The 16,363-nt window shown below is 42.5% G+C and overlaps 1 protein-coding gene across 7 annotated transcripts in view; it reads right to left on the bottom strand.

The window, feature by feature from the left end:
- TM9SF2 (transmembrane 9 superfamily member 2) overlaps positions 1 to 16,363 on the bottom strand; it is a 61,671-nt gene that overhangs the window by 12,865 nt on the left and 32,443 nt on the right. For 5 of the 7 annotated variants that reach the window (XR_014819822.1, XR_014819823.1, XM_021065854.2 and 2 more), the window contains 7 exons: positions 16,146 to 16,270; positions 15,125 to 15,236; positions 14,000 to 14,079; positions 13,073 to 13,181; positions 6,669 to 6,801; positions 4,234 to 4,353; positions 2,099 to 2,156 (listed from right to left, as the gene is read on the bottom strand). Coding sequence is in view for 3 of the 7 variants with exons in the window: in XM_021065854.2 (XP_020921513.1) it covers positions 2,099 to 2,156; positions 4,234 to 4,353; positions 6,669 to 6,801; positions 13,073 to 13,181; positions 14,000 to 14,079; positions 15,125 to 15,236; positions 16,146 to 16,270 (737 nt within the window). In the remaining 4 variants the exon portion in view is untranslated. Of the gene's footprint in view, positions 1 to 2,098; positions 2,157 to 4,233; positions 4,354 to 6,668; positions 6,802 to 6,900; positions 7,174 to 12,391; positions 13,182 to 13,999; positions 14,080 to 15,124; positions 15,237 to 16,145; positions 16,271 to 16,363 lie in introns of those variants that run through there. The other 2 variants (XR_014819824.1, XR_014819825.1) reach the window with 2 other exon arrangements.

Raw genomic sequence — 16,363 nt, 5'->3', positions numbered from 1 at the left:
ATCTGGAGTTGCTGTGGCTGTGGCTGGCAGCCATAGCTCCAATTTGACCCCTAGCCTGGGAACTTCTGTGTACCATGGGTGTGGACCTAAAAAAACAAAAACCAAAATCAGCATGAGTCAATTTCAAATGGTCCTTCCTTTCCTAGGTGAGTGGCAATTCCCTGTGCCCTGGGCAACTTGGGTTCCTGCTCTTTTCTCTCTCTACTTACCCCATAATCCCACTAGTGAACACCTATTCTCGTTTGTTTTTTGTTGTTGTTTGTTTTTTTTAGGGCCACACCCTTAGCATATGGATGTTTCCAGGCTAGGGGTCAAATCGGAGCTGTAGCCAACAGCCTACACCACAGCAACTCAAGAACTCAGCCGTGTCTGCGACCTACACCACAGCTCATGGCAACACCAGATCCTTAACCCACTGAACCTGCGTCCTCAGGGACGCTAGTCAGGTTGGTATTCGATGAGCCACCACGGGAACTCCTGTGAATACCTGTTCTTAAGGATGGGATGAAGACAATAAATCAGAGAAGGTCTGATCAGAGATGTAAAAGAACACAGCATAATTTCTATGAAGACAAAAAAGGAAGGAGTTTCAAAGAGAAGGGATCCCAATGTTAGACAGTGTAAAGTGGCAACGACTGGGAAAATGGTTTCTAGATCAGAAAATGGGAATGTCGTTGGTCATCTTAGAGACAAGTTCACTAAAAGATGGGGGCGGAGAGAGATTACGTGGATTTTAAATGTAACTGGGGGCTACAGAAATAAGGAGTGCAGTCCATTTTTTCAAGGCATTTGGTTGGGAATGGAAGAGAAAGAGAGTAGACTAGAAGATGCCTCTGGGAAGTTCTTTTTAGACTTGGGAAACCTAAGCATATCTGTAGGAATAAGAGATGAAACACAAATGAGTCTTCAATGGAAAATCTGAGAATATTTATTCCAATCACATATAAAAATTCCAGCTACTGTTGTTCTTTCATTTCTGGCCTGCAGACGGAACAGTCCTGGCTTCTAGATTCAACACTTGGCTTACTTTATTGTCGCTGACTATTCAGAGGCCAGTGCTTGCCTGCCAGGACCGTGAGCTGGGGAGCTGGGGATAAACTGGGTTCTACTTGTAGGACTAGATGCACTTCAGATACTTGCTATCAGAAGCTATCTTCCAAAGCATCATGGTTGTTGTTTTATGCGGTGGTTGCTTTTTTCATTTTTGGCATATGCCGCTCTACTTAATGGATTATTCTAAAAAGTAGCTATAATTCTCTCTCTCTTTTTTTTTTTTTTTTTTGTCTTTTTGCTATTTCTTTGGGCCACTCCTGCGGCATATGGAGGTTCCCAGGCTAGGGGTCGAATCGGGAGCTGTAGCCACTGGCCTACACCAGAGCCACAGCAACACGGGATCTGAGCCACGTCTGCAACCTACACCACAGCTCACGGCAACGCCGGATCGTTAACCCACTGAGCAAGGGTAGGGACCGAACCCGCAACCTCATGGTTCCTAGTTGGATTCATTAACCACTGCGCCACGATGGGAACTCCAAAAGTAGCTATAATTCCGATAAAAATCTGAAACTGTATAGTGCCTGAACGACCTTCAGGTGAGAATTCTTTTCTGTGATTAGGTCAAAAGCTTTATTTTTATACACACAGCGTAATATGACAACATGCCAGATTAAGAAATAGACTTTTAAGAAAAAAAAAAAAATTTCCTCATGTCTAAAGATACTTTTTCCAGGTAAGGGATGCAGTAGTCATTTTGCAAATGTTTAATACATATTGGCTTCTTCCGTTGGCCACACCCACAGCATTCAGACGTTCCCAGGCTAGGGATCAACTCTGAGCCAAAGCTGTGACCTATGCCACAGCGGCAATGCCAGATCCTTAACCCACTATGCCAGATCAGGGATGAAACTTGCACTGCCACAGTGACAACGCCGGATCCTTAACCCACTGTGCGACTTCAGGAACTCCCATATTCACTTTTTAAAAATTAAATTTTCTTGGGCACATGGCTTAAAGATAGAAAAGATTAGACTTACAGGATAGGAAATTTGGGAACTAAAATATGATTATGCTAAAGTTATTACTGAAAAAGTTCACTTACCCAGGACAAAGAAATGATGTCAATAAAACGTTTGTTTTCCACTTCTCACCTCCAAAGGCTGTAGAAGAAAATAAAAGTGGCATAAGATAAAAACTTTCCTTCAAAGCAAACCAAATATCCATACTGCAAGCCTGGTATGGGGCAAATTAACAGATGGCAATGGGAACCAATTCCTAGAAAACGACACTCACAAATATCCTAATATTCCCTAATCAAAGAATCCAAATCAGAGATGCTCATCGCAGACCTGCCCTGGACGAGTCCTGCTCGAAACATAAAATAAATCTAGTTATCAAAGGAAAGTTATCCAGATGAGTCTTTCTTTTCTAACCTTCTTTTTAACTTCAAAACAAATAAAACAAATTCTTAAATTCTAACCCAGTTTCAATGATTCTATAAAATGAAGGATTTTGTGACTAGGGCCACGTGACAATACCTCTCGGAATGCTCTGCCTGATTAATATGCTACTTGATGGGCGGCTAGAGACCAGAAGGATGGGGAAGAAAGAAGGGGAAGTGTGTCTGGCAGGCAGGAGCACGGGTCCGAACTCAGGCAGAGCGAACAGCATGTGGGAAGGCCCTTAGGCAGGAGTGAGGGTGCACAGCCTGACTGAGGAGCTGAGAGAAGCCAGTACACAGAGCCAGTGAGAAGGGGGACAGTGCCGTGCAGCAGAGACCTGCTGTTTTGCAAGTGTGTTCAAACCCGCATGACCGCCCTAATAAAGAAAGAACAAAATTCACAGAAACACACACACACACACTCTCTCTCTCACACACACACACACAGACGCATAAAAAACTTCACATTCGCTACATATCTGGCAAAGTCTAACTAATATTTCTCCTTGGGGTTGATTCTAGCCAACCACACCTTAAGGCCACCCATGTAGCCCTACTCTGTGTGTTTTAGCTCAAACCTCATTTCTACGAGAAGGCCCTGGGGAACCTTGGCCCCAGGTCCTCACCAACCTGGCATTTCATACCCAGAGTACCTGCGGGACCACATCAGCTAGACTACAGGACTCCTAAGCTGGGCACACTCTGGCATTTACTACTCCTGCAAAGCTGCTTTCTAGGCCACCTAGTCATACCCCATCCTTACTCCGAGGTCCTGAGCCTTTTGTTCACTAAACTTTATTTCACTTCTAGAAAAGCAAGAATACAAAAGACTGCTACGAAAGTCACTAACTTCAGGGCTTTTTATAGTGAGATCTAAATTCACTTTATTTTATTTGTATTTTTTGGCTGCACCTGCAGCATATGGTAGTTCCCTGGGCCAGGGATCAAATCTGAGCCAGAACTGCGACCCAAACCACAGCTGCAGCAACACCAAATCCTTAACTCACTGCGCCCGGAAGGGGATCAAACCAGCGTCTCCACAGAGACAAGCTGGATCACTAACCCACTGCTCCACAGTGGGAACTTCTCAATGTAAGCACAGTTTACTTTTTTTTTTTTTTTGGTCTTTTTAGGGCCACATCTGTAGCGTATGGAAGTCCCCAGGCTAGGGGTCGAATCAGAGCTGTAGCTGCCAGCCTATGCCAGAACTGCAGCAACCTGGGATTCGAGCTGTGTCTGTGACCACAGCGCATGGCAACGCCGGATCCTTAACCCACTGAGCGGGGCCAGGGATCAAATCCACATCTTCCTGGATACTAGTCGGGTTCGTTACCGCTGAGACAACAGGTACTCCAAGCATGGTTTACTTTTATAAATGTTAAATCATAACATAAGTACGTCCCCTTACATAAGATACTCCTGCATCTATTCTTTGTTTTAGGGAATAAATCAGTGACACTCACTTATATACCTTCCTCCTTTATTAGTCTAAAGATGTTTCTTTGGATGGAGCAAATCTAAGTTGTTCAGCCAAACCTGTTAAGTCAAAAGTGAAGGCCAGAGGGGCTGACGGAGAAACAGCACCTGAATTTGCTTATCCCATATTCAAATGTTTGGGCATATCTGAACAAGTGAATCTAGGGACATTCATCCACTTCACAAGCTTTTTTAAATAAAGAAGCAAACCTACAATACTTATTATTTAAAGGGCATCAACTACCAGACTCAAAGGCTCAGACCCCTGATGGAGCATTCTAGAATCCGGAGCTGACGCTCAGCAGGGTGGCTTTACTTACACTTATAGAATCTGGCAGCGACATAGCCCGCAGGAGTGCCCAGCAACACCCACAAGACCACAGCACAAGTCATCAGTGCTCCTCTGTTGGCAGGTGACAAAAATCCCAGGCAAGCAAAGACTAAAAAAAATAAGTAATGTAAAGTTAGAAAAATTCTATTACTATTTCCTTTGATGTGAAGTGACACAAGGCCCCTCTCATTTCTTAATAAAGTAAACACAACTTCATGAAAATACGTGATCTGACCACAGAGCCAGCTGAATGTTAGTGTGTTTCAGACACTGCATCATCAGGATCACACACCTCCATCTGGAAGTTTCCTGTCAGAGTATCCGTACGGCCCGCCTTGCCTGCTATCAGGGAGGTTAACCCAGATGCTCATGAGTGCTTTCGGCTCTTGTGAGATTCAAGCACAGCTTTTAAAATTAACATCAACGAAAATATTCCCACTGTAAAACCTTCTCACATTTTGTTCCTTTTAAAAACAATACTGAGTCCTTTGGGGTGAAAAGATCCTTATTATATTCAAACACAAGAGACAAGACAGAATCTAATCCAGGAACAAAATAGGGGAAAAAAGATTTTGTAGTACCATTAGCTTTTTGAACACAAGTTACTGAAGGACTTGGTCAACAGCTTGGGAAAATTCTGGCTCCTACCCTTATTCAGTTGGTTAGTTTTATTTGTTCCTTCCTATATAATCCTCCCGACTAATAAGAAAACACAATGCTATCTTATATTTATAGTAATTCCTAGCTTAAACTGGAAGTCTGAAGTTACGATTTTTTTCAGAAAGAAATCCAAAAGCAGATGCAGGTGGCTTTCTAATTCCAGGAGCACCAAATCCCAGTGTCCCCTCACCCACTCCCGGGGTGCACATAACCAAGCATACACCGCTGATCAGCACTGAATGAAGAGCTGAAAGAGCAAAGACTCAAGACCACAGGATCAGGGTAACTTTAGACAACTAGAATTTCAGTTAAAGTGCACCACCCTCCCCAATTCCTCCCAGGCCTGAGAAATGGACTGCCCTGAGGCAAAAACCAAAAAACCCAAAAAACAAACCAAAAAAAAACCTCTACTGGAGAACTAAAGGAAAACAGCCCCTATCATTTTCTAACCTAGACTCTGCAATTTCCTTCCTTATAAGTTCACTTTCTAGCTGACCCCAACAAAAATCAGAGAAGAGCAGAAGGCAGCTCTTAATAAAATTTTAAAGCAGAATTTCACCCTCCAGCATCCACTCTGCTCTAACTCCACCCTGGCTCTCCCGGGATTCTGTGCAACCACGGATCTGGCTGTGTCTAAACCTCTGCCACGACACGTTCTCCCGACCTGCCCTCTTGAGGATTAACACGCTTACGTATGCTAGCCTCACTCTTCACAGCAGCAGCTCCTTACCTAGGCTGTGAGTACATAAATACGTTCTAGTCAGTCTTCAAACTGAGCCTAAAAGGGTACATCAGTAATCCCCAAACTTACTGAGGTGCCAGACACCTGGAATTGATCATTCTCTTTCCAAACATGTATGTGGTTAATTGCATCATAAAAACTTGGAACAATTTTACTAACAGAAAATTATTATTCCAGTATGTATTTAATATGTGATCAAACATAAGAACAAATGTTGGCCAACAAAAATTATCGAAAGCTCAGTGGTTTCTGAATTCTAGTAACATTTCACGTGTGACTATTCATCAGTAGCAGGCAACAATAAAGGAAACATGGGGGGATAAACGCAAAATTTAGAAAATTCCTTTCATAAACATTTTTTCTCTTATAAATAGGAAAACTGGAAGACCACGGAATTAGCGTATCTCTAGAGGGTAGTCTCAGATTCACTCCTGTTACCTCTAAGAGAGTTCTATTTCAAAAAGAAAAGAAAAAGAGAGTCAAGTGTTTTCACTGACAAAAACTTAAGTGATGAAGTCTCTGAAGGTGGCATGAGGAAGAGTTTTGGGGTTTTTTTTTTTTTTTTTTTTTTTGGTAGGAAGATCTTTCCTGAGCACTCTCAGAGAAAGAAATCTGGCCAAAATGGAAAAGCCCACAAACGCTTCCTGCCCCATTCCTTTCTCCCTTCTGTCCCTCTCAATGGAAGCTGATCGCATGCTCGGGCGGGGCAGGACAGTCAGCCTGCCTGGCCCTGCTTCCCGGCTGCCCAGACCTCAGACCCAGGTGGCCTGTGAGGATCTGGTCGTCCGCAGCTCCAGCGTTCCCACGACAAGACCTGGTCTCTACAGAGCTGTGAGAGGTCCCGAGTCAGCTTCTGGCACAGCTAACCCTGCCCCAGGTCCCTGAGAGCCACAGCGCACAGACCCTGAAAACCAAAAGGACTCTCAGAAACAATCTAGCCTCACTACAACTTAGGAAAACTGCCTTCCGATCATTATTTAGAAGACATATTTCCTACACTTTAATTTTCACTTCACACTTACACAGAGTCACAAAAGTCATGATTAAAATCTGCGTCCCTGATCCCAGAAAGACTGAGAGCAGCATCCCTTTTCTTGGAGGACGGAATATATCACCATGAACTAGTTTCCAGCCAAATTCTTCCTGGGCATCCTCCTGAAAAGGAATGACATTGTTTAATCGTCTGTTGTATCACCAAAAACACTGACAGTTTCTTCACTGTTGAACATGCGGATACAGAAAAAAATCTTTAAAAACTTATAAATATTAATGTTTATTTCAGTTCTGAAGTACAGAGCTTGATTCATGGAGTTTTATATGGCTTTCTTGAATTGATTTTAAAAGAATGTTGTGTGTTAAGGTCCAAAAATATAGTTACTGAGAACCCTTACTTTTTAATTTTTTTGTCTTTTTGCCTTTTCTAGGGCCGCTCCTGTGGCACATGGAGGTTCCCAGGCTAGGGGTCAAATGGGAGCTGTAGCCGCCAGCCTACACCAGAGCCATAGCAACGCCATATCCAAGACACATCTGTGACCTACACCACAGCTCACAGCAACACTGGATCCTTAACCCACTGAGCGAGGCCAGGGACTGAACCCGCAACCTCAGAGTTCCTAGTCAGATTCGTTAACCACAGGAAGTCCAAGAAACTTTAAAGATAATGTGATAGCTGGTTCTAGCTGAAGTCAAGCTTTATGTCCAACTTAATGACAATTTTTAATCATACTATATTCTTTTTAACCTACACTTACTAATCCCCAAAATAAGCAGTTGGTGTTAGGTCTCAAAGCTCCTTTGCTTGTGGGCTTGGCTCTGAAAATACTACAAGCTTGTGTCAGCAGCCGAGACTGCTCCCCTGATCTCAGACACATATGTACACCTGCTTCGCCACCTGGCTGTTTAATGGACACCCGGAGCAGAATCACCCACACTGGAACTGATGCTCTCCCCGCCTCCACTTGCTCTGCCTGAAGTCCTCCTAGCAGATAAACGCTATCCTTCCAGTCACTCAGTTCCCAACCCTTGGGCTCATCCCTGGTGTCTTTTCTCCCTGTACTTTACATACAATCTCCCTACAGCTCTGGCTCCAACATACATCCACAGGATCTACCACCAGCCCCTGGTTTAAGCCATTACCTCCCGCCTGGGTATCACGGCGTCCACTAAACTGGTCTGCTTCTGCCCTTGTCTCCATTGAGTTGATCCTCAATACAGAACAGGAAAGATCCTTTTGACTAACGGCATGGTTCAGACCAGAAACGTGGGGTCATTCACTGACTTCTCTCCCTCTTCCGCCTTCTCCAGTCAACCTCTCCAGCAGTATCCCACCCCGCCTCCTGAACCCCTCTCTATCTCTGTGCCTGCTCCCCACTTCTTCCCTGCCACCACCCACCTCTGCCTTCCCTCTTGCCTGGCCCTGAAGCTTTCTCCACGTAATATTAGAGTGATTTTCCTAAAACACGAATGTGGCCATGTCACTGCTCAATATGCTTCGACAGTTCTCGATGCCCTTCAGACTGCATGGCTTGTAAGTCCTTCAAAATCTGCCCCCTGGGAAGTTCCTGTTGTGGCTCAGCGACAGCAAGCCCAACTAATATCCAAGAGGATGCCAGCTGGATCCCCGACCTCGCTCAGTGGGTTAAGGATCCAGTGTTGCTGTGAGCTGGGGTGTAAGTCACAGATGTTTCTTGGATCTGGTGTGGCTGTGGTGCAGGCTGGCAGCTACAATTCCAATCTGACCCCAGCCTAGGAACCTCCATAAGCCAACAGGTATGGCCTCTTCTCCTAACGTCTCCTTCCGGTACATCTGCATTCCTCCCTCACATTGCCACTTAAGTTTCTTTCTTAGCAAATAGCAGACAAGATTTAAAAATAACTCCCCATGGAGTTTCCATCATGGCACAGCAACCACGAATCCAACTAGGAACCATGAGGATGCAGGTTCAATCCCTGGCTTTGCTCAGCGGGTTAAGGATCTGGAGTTGTGACGAGCTGTGGTATAGGTCGCAGAGGTAGCTCAGATCTCTCCTTGCTGTGATGTGGTGTAGGCCAGTGGCTGCAGCTCCAATTTGACCCCTGGCCTGGGAAATTCCATATGCTGCCGGTAGAGCCCTAAAAAGCAAAAAAATAGAAAAATAATTTCCTATGTATTCTAGTATTTTATAGTTTCACATTTTCATTTAAATCATTTAATCACTTCAATATAAGGAATAAAGTTGGAATCTACCTATTTTTTCCCAGATAGCCAGTCCCACTTTATCCACTACTATTCATCAAATCTGTTTTTTCCGTTTTTTCTTTAGTACACTTTTTGTTACCCACCAAATTTAGACTCATTTTTATTATACACAGAAAATGTTTACTTGGAATTTCTTTGTTCACCAGTCCTTCTAAATCTTTCTTCAGGATTGTTATTTATTTATTTACTAATTTATTTTATTTTATTGCCTTTTTTTAAGGGCCACACATGCAGCATATGGAAGCTCCCAGGCTAGGGGTCGAACTGGACTACAGCTACCGGCCCACGCCACAGCTGCAGCGACTCAGGATCTGAGCTATGTCTGCAACCTAGAGCACAGCTCTTTGCAATGCTGGGTCCTTAATCCACTGGGCAAGGCAAGGGATCAAAGCCACAACTTCATGGATCCTAGTTGGGTTTGTTACTGCTGGGGCACGAAAGGAACTCCCACTCATTTATTTTCTACTAAAGTATTTCTATAAAAATTTCTTCAGTGAGGCCTGTTTGCAGTCAATTGTTTTTGGTAACCTGAAAAAGGTAGTTCACTTTCATTCTTGAAAAACAGCATTGCTGAGTACATGATTCTATGTAAATAGCTTACTTCTGGAGTTCCTGTTCGTGGCTCAGTGATAATGAACCCAACTAGTATCCATGAGCACAAAGGTTCAATCCCTGGCCTTGCTCAGTGGGTTAAGATCCGGCGTTGCCATGAGCCGCGGTGTAGGTCACAGAAGCAGCTTGGAGCCCCGTTGCTGTGGCATAGGCCAGCAGCTGCAGCTCCAATTCAACTCCTAGCCTGAGAACCTCCATGTGCAGCAGGAGCAGCCCTTTTTTAAGAAGAAAAAAAGTTCATTTCTCTCACCGCCAATTTAAAGATATTATCTTTTTGCACTTCCACTGCCACTTTGCTTTTCCTTTGCAGATGCTCAGTCTTTTTTCCCTCTTGCTGATTTTAAGAGTTTCTCTTTTCTCTGGTGTTCTCTGGTTCTGCCCAGTTGATCTATGTATGGGTTTCATTTTATTTATTCCACTTGGGATTCACTGAGTATCCTTTATCTATGGATTCTTATCTTTCATCTGTGCTGGAAAATCCTAGCTGTTATTTTTCATATATCTTATACTCTGTAACTCTGTAATAGTACTAATATGTGAAATCCTTGGGACTTGGTCTAAATTTGTGGCCTATGATAATTCTTTGTGAATTTCTGATTAACAGATCATATTAATTGACCTTAAGTCGGGGGGGGGGGGGGTTATTCTGCAAACCTGAATTTGGGAGACTTGCCTTCAGAGGATTTCTACTTGATTCTGCCAAGAGTCAGAAGGCATTTTTTAACCTAGAACTGTTCTGGCCCCTCTTCAAGAATCCAGGCTTAATATAGGCAGAGACCAAGCTTCACCGCTGGCCCAGTCTTCCAACTGGCTAAGGACTTGATCTAAGTGTTGACCCAAAGGAGAACAACTTCAGCCTCCCGTGCTTGCCCGGCTTCCGCTCTGGCCCCAACCCACTTTTGGAGGGAGGGGGTGGAGTTGGAGGAGTCCCGAGATACCTTTTTCTACCTATCATAAGCCCACTGATGCATCATTCTGGAACATCAAAGACTAATTATTCATTCATTTAGCAAAGTTATTTGTTGAGCACCAACTCTATGCTTGGGACTGTTTAAACACCAGAGATACTCTAGTGAGGAGAACAGAAAAATTCCTCTTCTCATGAGCATAAGTTCTCATTGGAAAGACTATAAACATGTATATAGTACATTAGATGGTGATAAATGCTAAAGAGAAAAATTAGGAAGTGTGGATGAGGGGTGTGGGCAGGAAGAGGATGTCTTTTTTTTTTTTAGGGCCTCACCCACAGCATATGGAAATTTCCAGGCTAGGGATGGAATCTGAGCTGCAGTTGCCAGTCTACACCACAGCCAGAGCAATGCCAGATCCTTAACCCACTGAATGAGGCCAAGGATCAAACCCGAATCCTCATGGATACTAGTTGGGTTCCTTACTGCTGAGCCACATGGGAACTCTGGGGAGGCTGTAATTTTAACAGGATGGTGAGAAGGGAAGATCGTGTCCCAGGAAAGACCAGAAGGATGTGAGGAACAGACACTTGAGGAAGAGAGAAAAGCAACTGTTGGAGTTCCTGGTGTGGCTCAATGGGAACGAATCTGACCAGCATCCATGGGGACGCAGGTTCGATCCATGGCCTCGCTCAGTGGGTTAAGGATCCGGCGTTACCGGGAGGTGTGGTGTAGGTCGAAGATGTGGCTTGGATCCAGTGTGGCTGTGGCACAGGCCAGAGGCTACATCTTTAATTAGACCTCTAGCCTGGGAACCTCCAAATGCTGTGGGTGCGGCCCTAAAAAGACAAAAAAAAAAAAAAAAAAAAAAGAAAGAAAGAAAGAGAAAAGAAAAGAAAGACAAACAACTGTAAAGGCCTGGAGGTAGGAACATGCCCAACGTGTCTGAGGAACAGCAGGGTGACCAGCACAGCTGGGAGCAAGCTCCAAGAGCCCTAGGGCCACTGTAAAGACACTGAACCTAACAGAAGTCACTGGCAGGCGGTGACGGGGATGAAGTGATCTGATACATGCGAACAGGTCTGCTATGACTGCTACACTAAGAGACCAGTAGAGGAAAAGAATGGGAGCAAGACTGGACATAGGGTTGCCCTGGCCTGTATCCCAAGGCACTTCTGCTCAAGTTAAGAAGAACATTCCACTAACTCAGTAATTATCTGGAATCACCAGTTATGCACAGAGTATTGTGAAATTATTATTCTTATTTTCACTTTTTTTGGTCTTTCTAGGGCTGCACCCTTGGCATATGGAGATTCCCAGGCTAGGGGTCAAATCAGCCTACACCACAGCCACAGCAACGGGGGCTCCAAGCTGCTTCTGTGACCTACACCACAGCTCCCCGCAACGCCTGATCCATAACCCACTGAGGACAGGGATCAAACCTGCATCCTCATGGATGCTAGTCAGATTCGTTTCTGCTGAGCCACAACAGGAACTCCTGAATTATTTTAATAAAACTTTTTCCTTTATCGGCGCTGCCCCTGCAGTGTATTTAAGTTCCTGGGCAAGGAGCGAAGCTGAGCCGCAGCTGCAGCATAACCCCCTTCGCCAGGTCAGGGACTGAACCTGTGCCTCAGCAGTGCCTTGAGTCCTAGAGAGACAACATTGGAACCTTAACCTGATGCGCCATAGTGGAAACTCTTAATCAGGTATTTAATAAGACATACATGGGGGAAAAAATGTAATTGTAATGTACACATGTAGGGATAACCTGACCCCCTTGCTGTACAGTGGGAAAAAAAAAAAAAAAAAAAGACATACAATCCATAAAAATCACGTAAAAGAAACTATAGCATATAAGTGCTAAAAAGCTTCTAAATATTTATATGTTCCTTTTTCTAATTAGAACAGGAAAGAAAGACTGGGGGGGAGGCTAAGAAGCTGAGGAAGAAAAAAATCTGAGTTTTATGGATTCATTACAAGTCACTGTGATTGTTGTGGAAATTTTGTTAAAGGGCTGCTATAAAATGAAAAAGTGTAAAATATGTAACATCATGCACTTAAAATGAAAATAAGTGAACCTGACATATTAAACTACTTTATACACCAAAAGGCTGAAATGATAAAGATTCAGTTAAAATTATTTTAAAATTAAACATCCACACAAAGAGCTGTGCACCTGCACCTACTCTGCATCCTCTACTGAGGCAGATGAGCCTGTGAACCATCAGCTCTGAAAGCTGTGGTCATTAAATGTCTACAGAATACCAATACTTAAAAATCATTTTCTTATTTGAAAATGTAAATTCAGGATAAATTTTGAGAAGAAATGTTTTTTTGCCTTTTAGGGCCATACCACAGCATATGGTAAATTCCCAGGCTGGGGGCTGAATCAGAGCTGCAGCTGCTGGCCCACACCATAGCAACGCCAGATCCAAGCTGCGTCTGCGACCTACACCACAGCTCACGGCAACATAAGATCCCTGACACACCGAGCGAGGCCTGGGATTGAATCTGTGTCCTCAAGGATAATAGATTCATTTTGGCTGCGCCACAACCGGAACTCCTGAGAAGAATGTTTTAAAGGCAGATTCTAAAGAATTTTTTCCAAAGGAAAAATAAAGACTATCCTTGGCAGACCAAAGCATGGCTCAGATGTTTCACTCACTGTAGAATCCATCTGATTATATCTGGCAATATCTTTATGCAGTGTCCGTAGCATAATCATAGCCACCATTCCAGACAAGAAGAGGACAATGACCAGGGAATTCATGATGCTGTAAAAATAAGCATGTCAGCTTAATCTTCGGAACAGCAAAACTCTTTTTAAAAACTACTTATTGAATAACATTAAAACAGCATTAATCAAATTAAAAACTTAACCTAAAGTCAAACAAATTCAATGAGCTGTGTTCTGCTATGTGGCCTTGTAGTGGATACATAGCTTTATATACTTATCATAATATAATTTTGTGGTCTGTTAAAATCTAGAAATTTTTTTTTGGGTCCATGGTCAATATTATTAAATAACTATTGTACCCGAATCAGGGCCACATAAGCTGCAACGATCAACAATGGACTAGTCTGCACCCTCAAGAAATCTACTGAAGAACAACAAAAAAATTTATTTAATAAATTAATGAGTATCAAAAAGATTAGTCAGCAAAGGAGGAAAAGGAGCATGATGGTACCATGAACGGCTTTCTAGATAAAGGTTTTAGGTCATGCTTTGAAGAGAGAGCAGTAATAATAAAAACAATAATAAACAGTGATAATAGCCACAGCAGCTTGTCTATCGAGCTCTCTTCCATATCAGGTAAGGTGCTCAAATTCTGTTTCATTACTTCCCTAAGTTTTCAGACAGTCCCATGAAACAGGTTATTTCTAGATAAAGAAACAGACTCTGAGGAACTGGGTGATTTAGCCTGCCTCACAACCAGTGACTGAAAGCCAGGGACTGAACCCACATCCATCCAATTCAAAAGCCCAGCCTTTTGAAGAACTGGAGAGAATCAGAGGGTGAAGGAGATATTCAAAGGGACAAAGAACAGAATAAGGAAGGACAAAGCATAAAGGAAAAACTCTATCCTCTTACCTAAACCATTGAATGTGGGTATGAGGCATAGATTCCAAAATGTAGTCCCATCTAGATGCCCATCTGATCTTCTTATCTTCCTAGAGGGATTAAAAAAAAAAAAAAACCCAAACCCCAAAAAACTCTTTAAATAAGAATTTGTCAACAAAGTGTATTAGGAATCCAAAAATTTCCATTCACAGCTTAACCCTAAATACAATTTCACATTATCATAACCTGGGTTAGTCATGAGACTCATGGAGCAAGAATTACTCAAGTATCAGGAAAATTGGGATGAGATTAAGCAGTAAATAAAAAATAATAAGAGTTCCTAAAAGTACCTGGCTCCTTGTATTATTTTTAAGGTCTTATTTTAAATTTTAATTAGGAAAGGCTCATTTTAAAGCTCAAGACTTCGAGTTGTATTTAATGTCTTTCAGAAAACTGAATGGAGTGGCTTATCCTTTCTTCTCTTTGATGCTACTATTTATTTCTATGAGACACCTAACCAGACCAGCATCATAACCTAGGTACCCTGAGCATCTGGCAGGTGTCACCCACATTGAGCTCTTAATACCTAGCGAGAAATATGTACTACTTACTGCACTAGGCTTGAAAAATCACACACTATATGGGGAAAGTAAGGATCATAACTACACTGGATTGCCAAGATAGTTTATTAAAACAGAGATGGAATATTGCCCAAGATGCTCATAAAATCAACATTCACTTTCCTCCTAAGAAAACCTTCCCTGAATTCCCTAGGAGCCAGTATAGATCATCCACACCAGGAAACTCTCCATTTAAGTTTATCCTCAAATCCTGACTTTTAAAATGGTGTTTCCCCCAAATGCTTGTTGCAACGTTGACATTTTCATACCGCCCTCTACGTCTATTTCTGACGTTTTTGTCTTGTTTGTAGCTCTTAGGGCCTAAGCACAATCAGGCTCAGCTCTCCAACTTGCTATACTTCTGATTTAAATGAAGACTTAGTCTTGAGCGTGATTATGCACTGACAAACTATGTCAAAAATCAGCTCATTAAAAGCTTATCTATTTGTAAAACTGAATCATTTATATTTTTAATTAAAGTAATATGAATTTAAGATCACTTTCTGTGTTATACTAAACATAAAATCACACTCACCTCAAAGCTAACAGAGTACGTATAGGCAATTTTGATCTCCCCAGAAGCCTTGTTACTTATATCCATGGGGGGCCCGGAGCAGTCTGGTTTATCTATATGGGTGTGTTTGAAGCTGTGGGAAGAAACATTTTGGCAAGATGCTGATAAAGCAGTTTTTTAAAAATGGGGTAAAGTGAAGGTTAGAGATTTTGTACATATTTCACAATGCTGCTGACAGTCGAAAGTCATTCATGTTACAATGAACAGTACAAATATTTACTTCATATAAATAAAAGGCTTAGTTATGTGTACAAAATTGTCACTCAAAATTGGAAACAAACTTTTGAAAACATTACTTGAAGAGCATTAACTAATCTTTAAAAAAAAAAAACCAAACACTGAGCGAGTTCAACTGCTATCATATTATGGCATGTGTTGCATGTGTTTCTCCACCACATGAGAAAATGGCTACATCAATTGGCCAGGGGCGGGGGGGGGGGAGGCGTGTATAATGAAAAACAACAAAAAAAGAATACGCAATCGGAAAAGGGTCTCACAAACAACGTAGGTATTTTCAGACTAAAAAAAGCTGACAATCTGAAGAGATGCCCTTTCAATGACTTGTCACATACTGGCATCTAACCGCATGGAGACTTTGGAAATGACACACTAATTAGCTCATCTGGGCCTCTGATGAGAGGTCAGGTTGCAAATATCCGGGGCAGTGCTTTTGCTGTGAAAGGGAACACACTGTCCTAACCACTTACGGCCTCCAACCTAGGCTGACACGGAAAGGCTGTCAAAAACTGTTCGAGAAACCAAACAGAAAGGCATCTTGGGTTTGCCTACTTACTACAACAGGAAGATACCTGAATGGTTTCTCTGGGAAATCCACAACTCAATAACAAATCACCAAAATCCAAAAGACCAGAGCACACGTCAGAATACTGATTAAGGAAAAAGTTAATTTAGCCCCAAATATTTATTCTTTGGGTCCAAATTTTACTTACAGTTATTTACTTTTTTCTATTGTCTAAGTTACCTTTTTGGTTCAAGTTTAGCAGCCACTAATCTTGCTCCCATGGATCCAGTTTCAACAACATGATAGTGTATCTTGATGTCAACATGGTTGAAGATGTAAAATGTATCTCTTTCGTGGAATTCTGACTGTGGAACAGAACTTAAAGTTAATGGTAGAAATGGACTGCAAGAGTCAAAACATAAAACTTTTTTTTTTTGCCATTTCTTGGGCCACTTCCG

Source organism: Sus scrofa, chromosome 11 (genome assembly GCF_054392235.1).
Source record: "Sus scrofa isolate SSC_HxYL_T2T_F1_AM1 chromosome 11, Sscrofa_HxYL_maternal_Yorkshire_Landrace_v2.0, whole genome shotgun sequence".
Taxonomy (NCBI): Eukaryota; Metazoa; Chordata; class Mammalia; order Artiodactyla; family Suidae; genus Sus; species Sus scrofa.
Note: the sequence above shows the minus strand (reverse complement) of the source record. Positions and strands in the feature narration are given on the sequence as shown.